This window comes from Pteropus alecto, unplaced genomic scaffold, assembly GCF_000325575.1.
Source record: "Pteropus alecto unplaced genomic scaffold, ASM32557v1 scaffold213, whole genome shotgun sequence".
NCBI classification, from domain to species: domain Eukaryota; kingdom Metazoa; phylum Chordata; class Mammalia; order Chiroptera; family Pteropodidae; genus Pteropus; species Pteropus alecto.
Genome location: NW_006434829.1, coordinates 1,189,868 through 1,208,204, shown reverse-complemented (window position 1 = coordinate 1,208,204; position 18,337 = coordinate 1,189,868). Strand labels below are relative to the sequence as shown.

General features: G+C 63.0%; 1 protein-coding gene across 5 annotated transcripts in view; it reads right to left on the bottom strand.

The window, feature by feature from the left end:
- RIMBP2 (RIMS binding protein 2) overlaps window positions 1-18,337 on the bottom strand; it is a 46,875-nt gene that overhangs the window by 28,050 nt on the left and 488 nt on the right. For 3 of the 5 annotated variants that reach the window (XM_025045546.1, XM_025045547.1, XM_025045548.1), the window contains exons 2-4: window positions 12,250-12,300; window positions 4,237-4,438; window positions 451-596 (exon numbers count right to left, since the gene is read on the bottom strand). In XM_025045546.1, the coding sequence (XP_024901314.1) occupies window positions 451-596; window positions 4,237-4,438; window positions 12,250-12,300 (399 nt within the window). Of the gene's footprint in view, window positions 1-450; window positions 597-4,236; window positions 4,439-10,691; window positions 10,713-12,249; window positions 12,301-18,337 lie in introns of all 5 variants that reach the window. The other 2 variants (XM_025045549.1, XM_006909968.1) reach the window with 2 other exon arrangements.

Below are 18,337 nucleotides of genomic sequence, written 5' to 3'. Positions count from 1 at the left end.
CCCATAAGACTGTGTGCTGTGGGCACAGGGGACTTCGCAAACGGGGATGAGGCCAAGTCAGCATCTCAGATCCTTTGGGGACCCCACTGGACGCAGACATAAGACAGACAACTTCCATGGCCTGTGACCCAGTGCACCCCCACCCCAGCTCCATGATGGCCAAAGGGGCCCCTCTGGGCTCCATCCTGGACATAACAGCCCTTCTGAGGACAGCCCCTCGCCTCACGCTCTGGGGGGCGGGCTTACTGCTCTGGCTTCACACCTCTCATGGTCCCTGGCCTTTAACGTTGGCCTGTTCTCCGCCTGTGTCCCCCTGGAGCGTGGCGGGTGGTCAATGGGGACTGCTGGCGGGGATTAATGGGGGCGCAGGGAGGTGCCGGGGCCACCGGCATGCACACCGGCCGTCGCGGCACAGGCAGCCAGCTGGGCCTCTGCCAGGACAGGACTCACGTCTGATTCAAATCCGCATCTTGGGCTTCCGGGTCCTGACGGGAAGGCGGGCCTGGCGGGCGGGGGCTCCGGCTTGTCACCAGGGGGCAGCAGGGGCCGGATATGGTCACCAGTCGCAGTGCGGCTTCCGATGGAGCTCTCCTGACCTGGCCACCAACGTCGAGACAACAGGACAAAGGACACAGGTGAAACGGTACAGCGCGCTGGTCACGCGCCTCCCCTGTGCCCTCCTCGCCCTTGGCATCGGCCCTGGAATCCTTTTGGGGACCCGCCCATCCCCCATTCGGTCTTCACAGGCTGCTCTGACCCCACCCTGCTCTGGCCAGCTCCGGCAGAGTCCACGTGTGGCCACAGTGACGGTTTGGGGGTGCCGGCGGCATTGCACGGGAGGTGGGAAGGTCCAGTCAGAGAGAATTTTGTGGGGTCATGGCAAAGAGCCTCCTTTTCCCTGGCTTAGAACAGAGCGTGTGGGGCTCAGTGATGTGGCAGCCACGTCACCGCCAGGCGGAGAACGGGGCTGCTCGCAGGAAGCGGGGCCGTGAGATGCAGAGGAAGTGGATCCTGGGGACACGGCTGGAGCCCGAGCGCATCCAGCAGCACCGGAAGCCGGACTTCGGCTCCATCTGGTCTGCAGGACAAAGTTCTCTTTGCTCACGTCGGCTTAGGATGGCCTTGCTGCCACCCAAGACCCAGAGTCCTCACTGACACACAAAGTGGCCAAAAGGCTGGATTTATGGCTAAAAATACTTTGGACAAGAGACTTAAAGAACCAAAGCAGCTCTCTGTCCACCCCGTCCTCAAGGGACTCAAGATGGCGCTGAGCCCCATCTGGTCACACGGAGGACAACCGAGCACTTTGGCCAGTGGTGGCCCGACTGTCACATCCGAGCCAGGCGCTGTTTCCTGGGACACAGCTGTGAGACTCAGACGCGACCACGCCCCCCAGCCCCGGGCTCTCGGCGCCCGGCAGACAGAGGGCCCTCCTCCGGTCCCTCGCTGTGGGTGCCTCCGCGACACTGCCTCACCGGAGAGCCGGACTTGCTGAGTCCAAATCAGCACGGATCAAGTGATTCAAATGCCGTGAGAAGAGTCCCAGCAGAGGCCGCCACGGCACGGATGACCACACACGCCCGCAGCCCGGCCTGGTGTGGCAGCCCAGTGGAAAGCGTCACTGTAGCAGAGGGTGGGCGCTGAAATGGCACGGGGTCCCCTGCTAGGGTGTCGGGCTCCGGAGAGCAGGGCCTTTGCTCCGTTCAACGCAAAACGCCCCAATGCCCACGGCAGCGCGGGGCATGCGGCCAGTGCCAAGAAAATACTGATCGAATGACTGAGCCCCCGAGGCCTCAGAAAACCAGCTGAGAACAGGGCCTGGCTACAGACAAGGCCACTCCTCCAGGAAGGCAGGAGAGGTGTCACCCCGACACGCAGCTTGTCCCGCCAGGGACCTGTGGCTGGGGCAGCCGGTGAGCAACCCACTGTGTCCCCTCCTGCATCGGACCGTGCCAGGCGGGGGCTCCACCTCCCAGCGTGCTCCCTGCCAGGCGTCCAGGGCGGTTCTGTCCCTGGGCAGTCTCCGCCGCCCCGGTGTCCGAGGGGACTCTGCACAGTGAGGCCCCAGGGCGCACGCGCTGCCATTTCTTGCCCCGCCCGCACCCAGGCCAACCTGGTGCCAGGCAGGAGGACGCCCAGGGGACACCCAGGGGACACGCAGCCCTCTGCCTGGTCCACCGCAGGTCCGTGAGGCCCTGCCCGTCCTCTGCCAGCCCCCGCCGCCAGGAGTCCTTCCCTGTAGGCACTCATGTCCCTTCTGTGGGGACATGCTCAGAGGCAGCCCCCTGAGCTGGGAGGAACTCTGCTGCACTGACCAGGCTCTGGAGCAGTGCCACAATCCCTCTTCCTCTTTTTACCTGGGAGGATGGCAGGGTCACAGGAGGGGCCCCTCATGGGCCCCAGCCCGTAATCCACACGGCAAGGAGGACCCTAGGCCGACACCAAGTGTGCTTGGGCTGCCAACGGACCAGTGGACAATGACGGTTCATTAGACGGGCTGGGTCACCCAGGAGAAGCCTCTTCCAATGGCCTGACGGGAGCCACTACCACCCAGCCTCCCGCCAGGAGCCCAGCGACTCGCTCAGCAGAGACACGGAACTGCTTCGGTTTTGCTGGCTTCGCTCTTGGGGTCTATTTTCGATCATCGTGACTCAGATCCCTTTTTCCAGGTCAGTGTTAACTCTGATTCACTCCCACGTAGCCACGAGCTTTCGCTGGAATAACACGTTTGCCAGCTGTGTGGAAAACAGTCCCCGCAGCAGGCTGAGCCCGCTGTTTCCAGAAAGTGCAGGGTGGGGCCTGGCTGTCGGGGACGCAGCATCCCACACGCCCCCTGCCCTGCCGGGAGGGCTCCCTAGCCGACTAGGGGGTTTACTGTCACCACACGGCGTGTGCAACGTGCTTTATGCCAAGCACCGGCCTTCCTGGGCGCTGGCATGTGCCAGGCACAGACACCTAGGTGACCGGCCTTGCTGGGGCACTGGGGATCAGTGAACACATTTGGGGGCTTGGGGACCCTCAAAAGCATGCACCGCCAATCTGATATGACCACCCAACTGAACCCTTTCTCCACGTGAGAGCTGAGACTGTCCTATCCCTTCCTGTCCCCCAGCTTTCACAGCCCCAATGTCACTTCCTGGAAGTGCCGTCTGCCAACTACCCCACCTCAGTGGCCCTGGGTCACCTTCTGTCATGTCGCCCTATCCCCCACACCCACATGCGTGGCGCTGCCCAGTCACCCATCCGTCCACTTGTTTCCTGTCTGCGTCCACCCGCCGAGGGGGGCTCCACGCAGGGCCAGGCCCTCTGCTTACTGTCACAGCCTGGGCTCCCTGAACACGGCCTGGCTGCCGCTGCTCGGAGCCCACACGGCAACGTCCAGACCCTCCTTCCCGCCACCCTGCCTGCACGGCCACTTGTACTCCGTCTCGTGCTTGAGCAGGAGTGGGAGGGCGTGGGGAGGGGACCCGGGGCTGTTATTCACCAAGAGGCAGTAGCGTCACCTCGTTTTAGTCATAGAAAGTGTCAAAGAGAGCTTATCACGTGTTCTGATAAGAACGAGCAACTTGCAAGTTCTCTCTCCCCCATGGAACTCCAAAGGGGACTTCCGGCGCTCGTCTTCCCCAGACTAAGAAAATAAACTTTAAACGGGCGGGGGACGGAACCGGAACCGGTGCAGCCTACGACCTGTCAGCGGGCAGAGCGTTTTTCACTGTGTCTGTGCTGGAAACCTCGACCAGGTTTCACTAACAGCCTCTGTGATCATCGTGCCTGAGACAAACACAAGCCACCCCAACGCGAAGCCAGACGCCCCGCTCCCCACCCCGCCTCCGAGGCGCCCCGTAAGTGCAGTGTTAGGCTCGCCCCTGGGTGGCCGCAGAAGTTCCAGGCACGACCCGTGCCATCAGGAGGCTGCTGGGCTGCAGCTGAAGCACAGAGCGTGGCTGGCAGGCCCTGAGGCAGGAGTGACAGTGGGGACCCTGAGCCACACCTCCTGGTTCAAGTCCCGCTCATGGCCTCTCAGCTGCGTGTCCCCCCCAAGGGTCTCGGCCTTCCCGACTGTGAAGTAAGCTCAGGACAGCAGGGAGCGCACTTGTCACCACCCGTCGAGTGCTCAGTGCAGGCCTAGCACGCCGGACGCGCTCACCACTGGCCTAAGCCCTGCGACCCCTGCTGCTCTCCCAGGGGCGCAGGCCACGTCTCCAGCCCGGCCTAGGCGGGGCTCCAGGCACCTACCTGTGCCGATGGAGGGGGCCAGTCCGTTCATGAATCGCGGGAAAGGCTTGCTGGGGGGCGGGGGGCCGTCCGAGGGGGCCGTGGAGCTGCCCAGCAGGTCGATCCTCCCCGCGTGCTGCCGGAACTTCTCCAGGTCCCGTGACAGCAGGCCGAACTGCTCGCTCTGCGCCCGGCACCTCTCCTCCAGCTCCCGCACCCTGCACTGCGGGAGAGGCACGCGCCGTCAGCGGGCACCGGGCGGTGGGGATGCACGTGTGCGTGGGAGCGCGCCGTGTCTGTGCGTGCTGTGCGCAGTGTGCACGTGTCGTGTGTGCACGTGTGCATGTGCCCATGTGTCGTGTATGCATGTGTATGTGTTGTGTGCGCATGTCGTGTGTGCGCCTGTAGTGTGTGCACGTGTTCATACGTGTGCGTGTGTACATTGTCTTGTGCCGTGTGTGTATGCATTGCCGTGTGCGCAGCTATATGCATGTCGTGTCATGTGTGTGTGCATGCGCCATGTTGGTGCACTGTCATGTGTGCGCATGTGTCATGCGCCCACGTGTGCCTGTGTGTGCGTCATGTGTGGTGTGTGCATGTGCAGTCATGTGTCATGTGTACGTGCATGTGTGCATGTATTGTGTGCATGTTGTGTGCATGTCGTATGTACGCGAGCATTGCCACGTGTGCACGTGTGCCGTGTGCATGTGTCATGTGTGCGCGCATATACATTGTCGTGTGTGTGTGTCGTGTGCACATGCGTGTGCTTTCATGTGTACGCGCACGTGTATGTGTCATGTGTGTCTGGGCTGCCTCCTCCCTCCACACAGAACAGCGCCGGGTAGCACCAAGCCTCCCACACAGCCTGGCTGTTGGCCAAGTTCCCTTCCAGGCGAGTGTGGGAAAACACAGGTGCCCAGAAACTCAGCCAGCGCTCAGACCCCGCCAGCCGCAGACTGCTCTGGGCTCCACGTGCAGCCCGGGCACTTTGCGGTTGGCACGCCCCCTGCAGCGGTTTGGAATCTGGAGCGTGAGGCGGTGGCACGGCCCAGACTCGGGGACGCTCGCACGCTAACCCACCGATGCGCCTTCCTCGCAGAGTCACAGAGCCCCAGAGGACACGGCTTAGCAGGAGAGGGGAAGCTGTTTGCGGGGTTTGGCTGGCGACGCGGCTGCTCTTCACAGACACCTGGAGACATCCTGGAGGCCAGGGAGGGTGGCATCTCCCTCAGGGGCTCGTGTCAGAGAAGGGGTGGCCCAGCAGCTCCCCGTCTTCTCTGGCTCCTGCCCCGGCTCTTGCCCTGCTCCTGCCCCGGGTCCCTGGACATCGCGGACGGCACTTCCTGTCCCGCTGCCGAAGGGAGGCTTTGTGCCCGGTGGGCGCCCATGCCACGGAGGGGCACCTGAAGGTCTGCTCTGCCTCCTCGCCCTGCGGTGCTCTCTTCATGGTGCTCACTGCCCCCCCCCACCCCCGATTCATTAGTCCGCTGATCATTTCTCATCTGTCTCTGTGACTTGCCGGTAAGCTCGAGACTTTGCCTCCTGGCTCTGATACGTCCTCAGTGCTTTGCACAGAATTGGCGCATAGTAGGTGCTCAATAAATATCTCCTGGGTCATCAAAAAGAGGAACCCTGATAGACGCCCTGAGTTCCTCGCGGCAGCGGCTCGCCGCGTCTGCATGGAAGTCCCGCCTCGTCTCTGCTCCTGAAGCCATGACACGCGGAACACCACGGTCACTGTGCTAGAGACGAGTGAGCCGTCAGCATTCTCCCACTGAAATGCCAGCTCCGCCAGGGCAGGGATCTGCCTGCTTCTTGCCCGCTGTGTCCCCAGCACCTGGAGGAGAGTTGGCACCAAGTTGGTGCTCGGCAGAAGCTCGGTTTCATACAGGCTTGAGCGGGGGGCTGTAACAAACGACCCTCAGACCCCCTCCCCGTCCCCAACACCAGTATGAAGCTTCTTGGCTCCCTAGTTCAGAATATAGTGCTATTTATGTCTGAGACCGCAGGTTTCTAAATATAAACCTAACAGATCCCAAACCTGTGATTAATTTCTTCGATTCATTAAAAAAGACCTCAGCGGGATTCTGCTTCTAAAAAGCTGAATGAGCCCAGCTGCACCGTGGTCCCCACCCCAGGAGGCGGGCGCCCGGGCACAGGCGGGTGCGGGGGCGTCGGTGTCGGTCGGCCTGAGCCGGGGTCCGGGTCTGATGCACATCTAAGTCCAAGGCCCACAGGATGGGGTCTTGCAACTTGATCTGATGGGGAGGGCGGGGGAGCAGAAGAGGGGGTCCAGGCAGCCCTGCGGGGTCTCAGGCATAACCAGGGAGCTGGGCTCGGGCAGAGTGGGGGGATGGCAGCACCTATCCCAAGCCACTGCGAACGCAGTCCCCTGGGTACCCACTGCTGGCAGAACCCAGGGCCTGAGGTTTCTGCAGCCTCCCTCAGTCACCCCTTCTTCCAGGAGCCTTTGTTTGTTTGGGGGACCTGTCGCTGATGGGGAATGTGACAGGCCATCCCCCGGCAGCTGGCTCAGGACGAGTCTGTAGAAACAAGGGTGGGTCTGGGAGCCGGTGGGGCAGAGCTAACGTCAGACCATTGTGGGGCTGGATGTCCCCAGGGGCCAATGGGGATGACAGAAGGGAGAGGGCAGAGGGCAAACCTGTAGGGAAGTGGGGAACACAGAGAACGGGGGTCTGTGACTTCTCCGCCTGGGTCAAACCCGCAGGGAATTTCCATTCTCCCGAGAGAAGCAGTAAATCTTCATTCTGATGCAAAACGTCCCAATCTTCAAACTTTGCAAGTCTTTCAAAGGCTTATTAACATCCTGGCAAGGCACAGCTGAAGATGGGCGTGGCCTGTGGCCGCAGTTCCGTGATTCTGCTGTACGTGGACAAGGGGTGGCGTCCTGGCAGCGGGCCTTGCAGCCCCGGGGTGGCTTCTGGCTGCACCTGCAGCAGTCCTGGCACACAGGACGCTCCCTCGGCATCTGGGGCCCGGGCGTCAGGAGCGGAACTGATGACCTTTCCGGGTGGAGGGCAGTGCCGCAGGGAGGGCACTTTTGCTTCAGGGCGGTCGGTGGCTGTGACTGGGAGTCCCGCCCCGGGGGTGGCCATGGCAGCCGCGCTACCGCGGTGGCTGCCCCCACACGCCCGCCACCTGCATCCCCGCCAGCGCCCCGGGCACACGCACTGGCAGGGCTGGGAGCAAAAGCAACTGGTCAAGCGATCAGCGTCCCCCAAGCTGACGGACACGAGAAAAGGGCATTCACGGGGACACGGGAGGCACTGAACACGTCGATGGCCTCCAACGTCCCCGCGCCGCCCCGTGTGCTCGTGCGGACGGCGATGGCCTCCAACGTCTCCACGCCGCCGCGTGTGCTCGTGCGGACGGCGATGGCCTCCAACGTCCCCGCGCCGCCCCGTGTGCTCGTGCAGACGGCACCCCTGTCCGGGTCCCCAAATGGTTCTGTGTCCAGACACAGACTCGGAGGTTTCCTAGTTGTCCGAGGCCAGCAGAGCCAGGCCATGGCAAGGTGACATGCTTCCCGGGAAAGCCTTCCGTGGGAGCTGGTGGGGGACCTTGTTGAGGCACCATCCTGTGCCTGCTTCACATGGGGACGATGTGGCCAGAGACGTGCTTTCGTTACAACCGTATTGTCACGGAGTGTGCACTCTCATCCACTCCGGTGGCCCTTCCGGGCTTCAGGGCGGCAGGACGCAGCCCTCAGACCCCAGGCAGCTACGGACGCCTGCCCTCCCCGCGTCAGGGAGGGTCAGAACGAGGCGGGTGCCGGGCCCGTAAGCTGCAGCGCCTCACGGGTGAGGGCCCCCTCGAGGCTCTCTGCTGCGCACCCCCCAGGAGCGAGGCAGTCCTGCAGGAGCTCCAGGGGGACAGGCCCAGCCAGCCGGCAGCTGCAGGAGGCGTGCGTGGCTGGCGCAGACGGCTGCTGGGGGAGGTGTCTCCAGGGGCCCCTGCGTCACTAGTGGCAGGAACTGCTTCTGATCGGTGCAGAGAGATGGGCAGCCCGCCGCTCTGCGGGCCGGCGTGTCTGGACGTCAGTTTCCATTCCAGGCCCCCTGGCTGTGGGGTGAGGCGGGCAGGCGGAACCAGGCCCGTGTCACGTGACCCAGCCGCCCCAGGTCCCCAGTCCTGCTTCCCTGGCCCCACCTCTGCCAGTGCGGCCACCAGCCACCTGCTGCACCGAGTGAAGGGTGCCGCTCAGACGCTGTGCGCCCGGACCGCCCGGGGACAGACGGCGCCATCGTTAGGCGAGTGAACCATAATCGGAACAAACCGGGCAGACGTGCCGGTCTGGACGTGGCGATTTATAAAAACGAAGGAGAACGCTCCAGACACGTGATGCCAGCGTTCCAGGTTCCTCGGCCAGTTTCCCCTCCCACTCCTGGCTTCACCCAGGGAGGCCGGTGAATGGGTGCCGGGCCCTGTGACCACTGTCCGAACCAGGACAGCTGGAGGACAGGGCCGCTGTGACTGATGGCTCCAGAACAGCGAACCCCGACCGGGTCCCCGCTGCAGGAGCCACTCGCCTCTGTGTGTAAAGGAGGATCGCGAAGCTATTTACCACTTGCTGAGGACCTACTGTGCGTTAGGCGCTGCCAGGGGCGGCCTGCATCGTCCCCGAAGGCCAGAGACTCAGCGGGGTCGAGCTGGCGTGAGCCCACCACACAGCAAGGGAGATGAGGCCACGGCGGGCTGAAGGCCACGGGCACACACCCCGTGGGTGGCGGGACAGATCCAGGTCTCTGGCTTCAGGCTCTGAGCTGGGCCCACCCCGCCCTCATTCAGGGGACCGACAGGCAAGCCACGTGACCTCAGCGGGCCCCACTTCCCTCCTCTATAAAGTGGGGTGTGGCATGCCTTCCAGAACCTGAGCACAAACCGGGAGCACAGGCCCTGACGGGTGTGGGGTGTGGAGGGGCTCCACTGCCCTCTGCGGGCAGAGGCTCGGCAGGGATGTTGCACAGGGACGCGAGCTGTGCCCCATCCACCCAAGCTACGTCACACTGGGCTGACCAGGCAGGTTTTCAGAAATGGGACGGCAGCTCATTGGAGCCCACGTGAGCACATTAGCACCCCTGCTTCTTACCGTCAGCGAGGGACACCGAAGTGCCCTCAGTGTTGCCTCAGGCGACCTCGAACAAGGAGCCCCTGCCACTACCCGTGTAACGCCCACCCACTCTGGCTGCTGCCCACGGTTATCACACACACAGACCACAACCCCCTCCGAGCAGGCTCTGCGTTCCAGAATCTTCACAGGACAATGCCACGTGATACTGAACGTCACTGAGCGGTGACCGAGGGGAGACTCAAGAGGGTGGAGTGCTCCATCTAGGGAACGCTTTGCACCCTGCAGTGTGTGTGGATTCGCCCCATTAAGGCACGCGGGTGCTACACGTGCACCCCGGCTCGTGTGCCTGGCACAGCCATCAACCTGCCCGAGCAAACGCGGTGGCTCCGGCTGCCGGGCACAGGGCGGGGGCCTCCTGTTTCTGTGCGGATGTGCATCCCACCGGGCGCCATGCGCACAGACAGGTGCTGTTCCTGGCTGCGGCCGGGACTCCTGTGCTGCCCGCCGGTGGTGGCTGTCGCCCTCGGGTGCCAACGGAGGCAGAGGAGCGGTAGCAGTTCGTCTGGGGTGGCCAAAGTCCCAAATATGGGAACACAGGGGCTGTCCTCATCCCCCGCCACCTCCTCTCCCAGCCGAGACTCGAGGGCTTGGCTCGCTAAGGCTATGCCCAGGGGTGGGGGCAAAGACCACAGCCCCCGGAGGAAGGGCGCCCCCAAGGAACAGAGAATGCACAACGTCGGTGAGGGATGAATCTGCGCATCCGCTTCTCCGATTCTCAACTTGACTAATGTTCTCACACTCGACTGTCACACTGCATTGTCTTGTGCGGATCCCAGAACTCAGACGAGGCGGACGAAACACCGTGGGGCCGGGGAGACGGCACCTCCCCCTTCTGCACTGAAGCCGGCCGTGTCACCTTCCGGCCAGTGGCCCGCGAGCCGAGGTGACACGTGCTGCTTCTGATAGGGGCCGCCACACCGCCCATTTTCCACACAGATGCAGACACACAGGTGCAGCGTTCAGGCGCCAGCTCTGGGTTCTGATGAGCGGCCCGATTCGGGGCCGTCGGCCGGGCTGCCCCCAACGTGGCCGGCCCGGGGCGAACAATTCCTCCCCCTGTGGTCATCTGACTTCCCAGAACTGTTCTCCCAGCCTGAAAGTTACAGCCTCAGCAGAAAACGGGAAACCAGGTTCGCTGGGCCTGCTCGACATTGAGACCAGAGCCTAGTGTCCCAAGGCCCGACAGAGCCCTTCCCCCCAGGGCCCCCGGCCCTGACCACCCCTACGACAAGAAGAGGAGCTGAGCAGGCCCAGGGAGCGAGGCTGCTCCAAGCCGGGGAGGCGGCACCAAGCACACGGGGGGAAGCACTGTCGCCTAAAATACCTGCATGCTGTCCAGGGCGCTCTGGGGGAAGCAGCGAGACAATCACAGAAATGCGTGTGGACAGAAGAAGACACGATTCTCAGCACATCGCACGCCTGTCCCTTTCAAACCAAAGCGTGTCATGGCCGTTCCCACAATCAAGGCACGCACTGCCACCAGCACCGGTGACGTGACCTCAGCGGGACTGTCACAGCGGCAGCTCAGAAGGCGAATTAAAACAACACAGACCATCAAAGCAACGGGCCGAGGATGACTGCAAAAAAGCAGCCACACTTGCAGCCAAGAGATGATGCAGATTCAAGTGTGGCAGGGGACGCAGGCAGGGGACCCGTGATGCCTACAGCGTCCGCGTCCACCCTCCAGGCCGCGTTTCCCCTCCTGCCATTCATCACACTCAACCCCCAGATCTTCATTAGCTAATGGACGCTTTCAAAAAACCAGTTTGAACACGTGACGATGCTGATGGAACCTCTTCCTGAGGGAGGGACAGATCTTAAAAGGTGACGTAAGAGGCACGAACGTCCTGTTTCCTGGGAACGGGTCTTACAGAGGGCGCTGCACCCGCAGCTGGAGGTGGCAGGCCCAGGACGGCCCCCGTGGCCCCTGATGGAGTGAACCCCAGGGAGGAGGCTACGTGGGGCCAGCACGTGCTTCTGCTACCACCCTCTGCGGCCGGGCCTGCAACCAAGGGGCCAGGGCTGCGTGACCGCCGTCTCCGGCAGATGGAAGGCCGGGCCTGCTCACCGTGACCCATTTATTACGCATGAAGCACACGGAGAGCAAAGGCCTCCGGTGAGCCCACGAGGTCTGTCCAGATCTGCCCGTCCACGCACTCCCGAGGAGGCGTCAGGCCACAAGCCGGGACAGAGAGGTGGCCACGCACTCCCGACGCAGCACCGGTGCTGGCCAATTCCCTGCCAAGCCCCACCATCAGGGGCGGTGAGAAAAGCCTCTGGTGGCTGAGGAGGGCCACGTGCCATGGTCGCTGGGGACAGTGCCCTGGCGATGCCTGCGACGGCCCTCACTGCTGATTCCTGAGTCACCCTTCTGATCCTGCAAACGCCTCCCCAGGCACCAACGGCCAGTGCCCCCTCAGGGTCCTCTCTGTCCCTTCGAATTTTACCCTGCATAATTCGCGTGATGGCAGGACACCCTCGGGGGTGGTGCACCCCCACCTTCTCCCAGACACAGGCCCCTTGCCACTGGACTGGAGCCTGGCTGGACAGGAGTCTGGAGCAGCCGCAGCCGTCTTGCCGCCGTGAGGGGCACGGCTGGAGAGCCAGGGACCTCGCGGAACCCAGCTGGCTCCCGCGCGAGGCCGCCCTCCCGCTTTCCACCCGAAGGAGCCCGTGGAGGCGAGAGGCCCACGCCCGGACCCAACGCCCTGGTGCGGCAGTGTGGGGGAGACCGCTCTCAGGCGAGGCGCCCTGCACAGGCTGCACGTGCAGACGGTGTCGAGGAAGCGTGGCCACCACGAGTGACCTGCACCCGCGGCACGCAGCCAACAGCAGCTGGGGTTTCCCGCCGGCCCCGCCGCGCAGCCCGGCCTCACGCTTACCTCTAGCAGCTGCACGGCACCCTCGTGCTCCCTCTTGGCTTCAAGCTGAGCCTTTATGACGACAAAAAAGAGAAAAGTGAATGCTGAAGGGGAAAAGAGAATGGAATTAACGTCTGAATTAACGGGGACTGGGCCGCTGACTTTCATCCCCCTAACAAGCCTCAGGCTCTAAGGGTCTGGGTCAGTTCTCATTTTTCTGCCTCATTGGGCGAGACAGACTGGATTTCGGCTGGGTTTGAGTCTGCACAAATCGGGATGTGCGCCCTGGGCTACAGAGAGCGGGTGGGCTGGTGGCACTGGGCGGCAGGTCGGGGGGACGTCCTGGTACTGTCCTGAGACGAGGTCACACGCTTGAGGTGGATGAACCCAGAACGACAGGGCAACTATCCTGAAGCCTCGGGAAGCACCGTCATGTCCCCGACTGTCCTTAACCACTCCAGAAACAGAACACGGTCATGCGAACTTGCCCCCCAAGGAGCTGAAGGTCAGCCGAGATCTCATGGGCCCTAGGAGAGGCCGCGATGGGTCCTGAGCCTCTAAAGGCTCCCAGCAGTTCAGCCTGTAGCAGCCCCCGACCCCCAAATGGCTCAAAGCAAAACCACCTGCTCCAACAAATAAAAAAGTTTACAAGTTACTAAAGGGGGTGGGGGAGGACGAAGAGGGCACAGGAACCAGGTACGTGGTGACGGAAGGAGACCAGACCCTGGGCGGTGAGCGCACAGTGCAGCGCGCAGATGGTGTGACACGGGTGCGCCTGAAACGTGCACGCTAGTCACCGACGTCGCCCAGCACAGTTAACGTGAACACAAGAATTCTCGGATCCGCAGGATTCCCTCTAGGTGCCCACAGAATACTGAGTGATTCAACATCACGCAGAGCCAACGAGTGTCATCTTAGCAGCGTCTACTTCTCACTCGCAAACTGAGGGGAGGCTCGGCTTCCCCAGCACGGAGAGTGACAAGCGGCCCGAGCTTTCGCAGCCCTCATTCACACACACCCATCCTCACGTGCTTCCAGCGAGGCTTTTAAGAGCTGAGGAAGGGAACAGAACACAGCCAATTAACTACACCATTCTGGAATTCAGCTCAATCTTCAAACGCTTACGCTTGTTCCTTTCAAAGCAAACACAAGAGCGACGATACATAACAAAACAGGAGAGAAAGATGAACCACCCCAGAACAGACCGGGATGACGTAAATACCACCACCACGGAGCCACTGGAGTCGAAGAGGGTTTTAAAACGGCAGGATGAAAACAGAAAACGCCACGGCGGCTGTTAGACTCGGCCAGTCTGGCAGTGGCGGCTGATTCCGGCTTCGCGTGAAAATCAGGGGTTGGGTTCGCAGGCTACTTGAGAGCTGGGCCACCGGGCAATCGGAATGCAGTGTTAAAATTAACAGTGAAAATGGCAGCGCCGAACGCTTTCAAAATCTAAGCAACAGCTCGAGCAAGGCCCGATTCGGGAGCCAGTGCCAGTTCGTGGGGAAGCAGCGACCTCCATCGAGACGCGGTCTCCCGGAGCACAGGGACGCCTGCAAGGAACCGTGACTCTCAGGGAGGCTGGGTCCTGCTGTGAGAAGGGTGGGCCACCTGAGGGAGTGGACGTCCGGGGGCGGACCACGCAGCCACAGGGTCCCAGGGGCGGATCACACGGGGCGACAGCAGACATCCTGTTGCCACAGCTCTGGCCGTAGGCTGGAGCGGCGGGGCGCACACAGCCCAGAGCAGAGGTGACAGTGGGGCGAGGGCCACACGCGGGCTAGGACGGGGCGGGTGAGGCCGCTCATGGTGCTATCGACTAGCTCCACAGGAAAGTGAGTGAGACTCCCAGAGCCGGGCGCGGCCGAAGCATCCTCACGACAGGGTCCTCGAGCTCCGTGGAGCGGAGGAAGCTGACGGCACAGACCGCTGTCCAGGAGGGGGTCGTGGGAACAAACCAGATCGGGCCAGCTGCCACACTGACCGGACACACTCCATGGTCCCCTGCCACCTACTGCAACCGAACCGCGACGCCCAGGGGGTCGCCTGAAGGCGGCCGGGCTCACAGTGAACAGGAAGCCAGCTCCGTCCCTGCCCCTTCCCCAGGAGCATTTCAGGAACAGCCTCGGCCCTTCCGCTGGAGGGAGGAACTCGAACCCACAGCAAACCCGCCAGTCTGCAGACCAACGTTAAGTAGGGAGAAGCCGTCTAGTTCCCAGCCCTGACTATGGCTGGGGCCCGTCAGGGGACAGGGGTGCCCGGAAGCCGTGAGGCAGCCTCAGGCACCGCGCCTGTGATGGGCCCGGCCCCGCGGTGGCAGTGAGGGCTAATGGACGGGCCTTTTCCGCCCCACACAGGCCTCGCCAAGGACCGCGCACACCTGTCACCAGAGCCCTCGGCCACGGCGCAGACGCGGTCCTCCACCCCGCCACCCCCCCACTCAAGGCTCTTCAGCACCTCCAGTCGCTCACTGCCGCTGAGCGCAGGCTGGGACGGGGACACCACGGCCTGGGCAGGAGTCTCAGGGGACACGGAAGGTAAGCACCCCCCAGGGGTGTGACCGTCCTCAGGGAACTGTACAGCTCTGGCGGGGAGCCTGGGAACAGGGGCTGAGGGGTGCACAGAGAACCGAGCAGACAGAGGAAGAGGCGATCACCCCAGAGCAGAGACCAAGCTGCCCGAAAGGGGACAGGCTGCCATTGGCGGAGCCCGGGAGGTCGGGGAAAGAGCGGGCCGCTGAGGACGGGTGAGCGTGGGCCATGATGTTCGCGGCCGTCCCCGCTGGATGTCAGGAGGGAGGCTGGATGTAAGACGTGAGGCCCAGACGCGGGGCCTGACTTGGCAACGCAGACGTGGGAGTTGGCACACAGGCGGGTTCAAGCCACAGGGCCCGAGGAGATGGCCGAGGGAGCCGGTGCCGAGGAGGCCGGGCGGACGGCTGGGGGCGCACCGGTGATGTGCAGATGCGACCGTGCGGGACGAGGAAACCGGAAGGCGGTGGCGTCCTGGAAGCCATCCCCACTGGGGTGGCCGCCTCGAACTGTGCCTCTGCGTCAGCAAGGATGAGGACAGGGAACTAGCCACTGGGCGTGCTGTCCACGTATGGGCGACTTACCAAGAGCCACTCTGTGGCTGAGGTGACAGTGGGGGTCCCACTGGAGTGGGTTCGAGAAAGAGCAGGAGTCACAGTCAGAGAGAATAGCTGGCCCTTTTGAAATCTCTCTCACTCTGTCTCGTCAGAATCAGCTCCGGACCTCTGATAGTTCTGGTGACCCTTGTCATGGCAGGGGGACCTGGACTGGTCGACCCCTAGCCTCACAGTGGAGGTATGTGGCTGAGTGCTCACGTGCAAACGCCGTCTGTATTGCTTACTAGCCACGTGACATCTGGCATGGCCCGTCACCCCAAGTCTTCAGCTTCTTCAGTGAGGAAACGGGTGACTTCTGAGGAACACGATGAGCGTCAAGCAAGAGAATTCGCATCACAGCACGTCCCTGCTCCCCGTACACACCCGCTTTATGTGGGTGTAAAGATGCCATTTGCTTCCCTAGCACTTCCTGAGCCCGTGAGGTTCTTCCTAAGACTCCCCAGGTCAAGGAGTGCCAGGCCCCCCACAGCCCGTGAACAGGGGCCCCCAGCCCTGCGCTGTGTACGGTAAGGGAAACGCCCTCCACTGTACGTTCTCGTGAAATGAAAACACGGGATGCTAATGACCGCAACGCATGACGGTGCCTCTCTGCACTAGTGCCTTGGAGGCCGCCCTTAGGCTCCGCTGAGCAGATGAGGTCGGGCCGTGGCGCTGGGCTCTCCCGATCTGCGACATCTGAAAACCCTTTGGGCTCCCTCCAGTGGAAACAAGGAGTTGGACGCGGCTGACCCCTGCTGGGACACCGTGACTGTAGCCCTGGCCATTTTCCGTTCAAGTGCACGAGCAGACAGAGCACCTCACAGGTGTGCGTCTGGATGCCTCCGAAGGCAGGTGCAGACTAAGCCAGCTGCGGCGCGGCCTCCCTCCTGCCCAGACCCGCACACGGGTGCTCAGGACGGTGCCGTCCTTGGTCCTCCCCCAACCCCCACCCCGGTGCTGCCCAGGGCCCCGCCCACAACCCCCTAGGGGCACTGCCAACCATCCTCCCAACTCTCGGTGGCAGGCTTCACCTCCTGCCACCTACACTGTCACCTGCACTGTCACCAGCCCAGTCAAGACACCAGGCTTCCTAGTGTCCGTGCCACCGGCCTCCCTGTCCCCCTGCAAATCAGCCCCCGAAGAGCACTGGCAGGGATTCTGAAGAACGCGACTCAGATCTGGACCCCTGCTCACCCCTGTCACGGTTGCCTCTCCCCCAGAATGCAATCAATCTCCTTCCTGGGGCCTCCCCAGCGCCGGGGTACAGCCCTCTGCGCCTGCTGATGCAGCCCACCCGCGGCACTGCCCACCCCACCCGGTCCCCTACCCCCCGCACGCAGCAGCTCCCTCCACCGGCGCGCACTCGCCCAGGACCACTGGCCCAGGACCGCTCGGCCAGGACCACTCGGCCAGGACCTGGGCCCGTCTGAACGTGCTGCCCCTTCGGTGTGGCCATCCTGCTTCCTCCCCCGTGGCGTGTTCGCCGTCTGAGCTCAGCTAACTGCCCGCGACTTGCCCACTGGCTCTCACTCTGGGCGGGGCGGCAGCCCAGTCTCCCAGCCCTCGAGTTCCCAGGCTCCAGAACTGGGCTGAGCAGACGGCCGGCGTCTGCTGCGTGCGATGCGGTGGCCGGGCGTGGTGCCGTCGCTGTCCCTGGCGGGAGAATTCACTGACCTCCCCCCGCTCAGGCTCACCTTCCTCTTCTAACTTCTAAAGTTCTCAGAATTGGCACCCGCGTACTTCCTCAGTTTCTCTTCCTCCTCTCTCCCTGCCGATGAAGCGTCCGTGTCCAACACAGAAACAACAGTGACCGTACAGAACAAGGAGCCCCTGGAGCCGGATGGTGCGCACACGGGCGCGGGCTCCAGGGCGCGGAGCGGGCTGCAGCGTCCCCCTGGGCATCGAATGCTCAGTAAACACGACTCTAGGCTCTGCTGAGAAAAACTGACCGGGCTGTTATTTGTATCTCCGCTGGCTTATCGTCTGCCTGAGATACACAGCTTGGGACGAGCTTCCGGGGTCGCGGTGAGCGGGCGCAGGTGCCACGCTGCCGTGTCCGGGCAGCAGGTCCGCAGCGCACAGCGGGAGCAGGCAGGAGGTGCTGCTGCCCGTCTGCCAGCAGCGCCCTTACTGGACAGCATCTAGCGGAATATGCTTCTCGGCGTGCCAGCCGCCTCGTCATAACAGGCGATGAGGGCTGTGACGGGCCCCATCCGCCGGGGCTTAATGAAATCGACGCTTAATGCGAGGTCTCGATGATCAGAGCACCGGCATCTGAGGTTACCCTCCTGACGCAGCAGCCCCACGAATCAGCTCTGGAGGTGATTCTGGAGGACGCCACGGGCAGACCCCTCTGGGCTGCAGGCTGGGGGAACGGGGGCGTGGACTGAAGACCTGGGGAGGCTGCGGCCACTCAGATGGGCGAGCTGTCTGCTGCCTGTCCAGCCGGCGCCAGTCACTTGCTTCCCTCCTTCTGCCCACCAACGAGATGAGCTCTGGTTGCCCGTGGGGGGTGGGGCAGGGGCGGCGGGGGACACTGGGCTTCAGGAAGGAAAAGACTAAGAACCGTGCACAGGGACCCCAGCCCCCATGGCTCCAAAACAGTGGTCGTCTTTCTAACAGTGGGGCCGGAGCTCCGTCTCGGCCCCCGACCCTCCCGGGTGCTACGGGCACAGGTCACACTCAGGCCTGCGTCCTCCCCCTTCCTCTGGCTTCGCTTCTGCCTTCCTCCGTGCTCACGTGCACTCGCTCGCTCACTCGCTCTGTCAATGAGATCACTCTGTAAACACTGCCCTGAAATTTGCTTTGCTCCCTCAGTAACACGCAGTGTAACTTCCCAAGAGAACGAGCTAAAATCGCTCCTGTTGACTGCGTCGCACTGGTCCATATGTGGACACACCGTGACTGGCACGGCCACGCCCTCGGACAGGCAATAAACTTAATCCAGCTCCCACCCCTGCCCCGCACAGCACTGCGAAACCC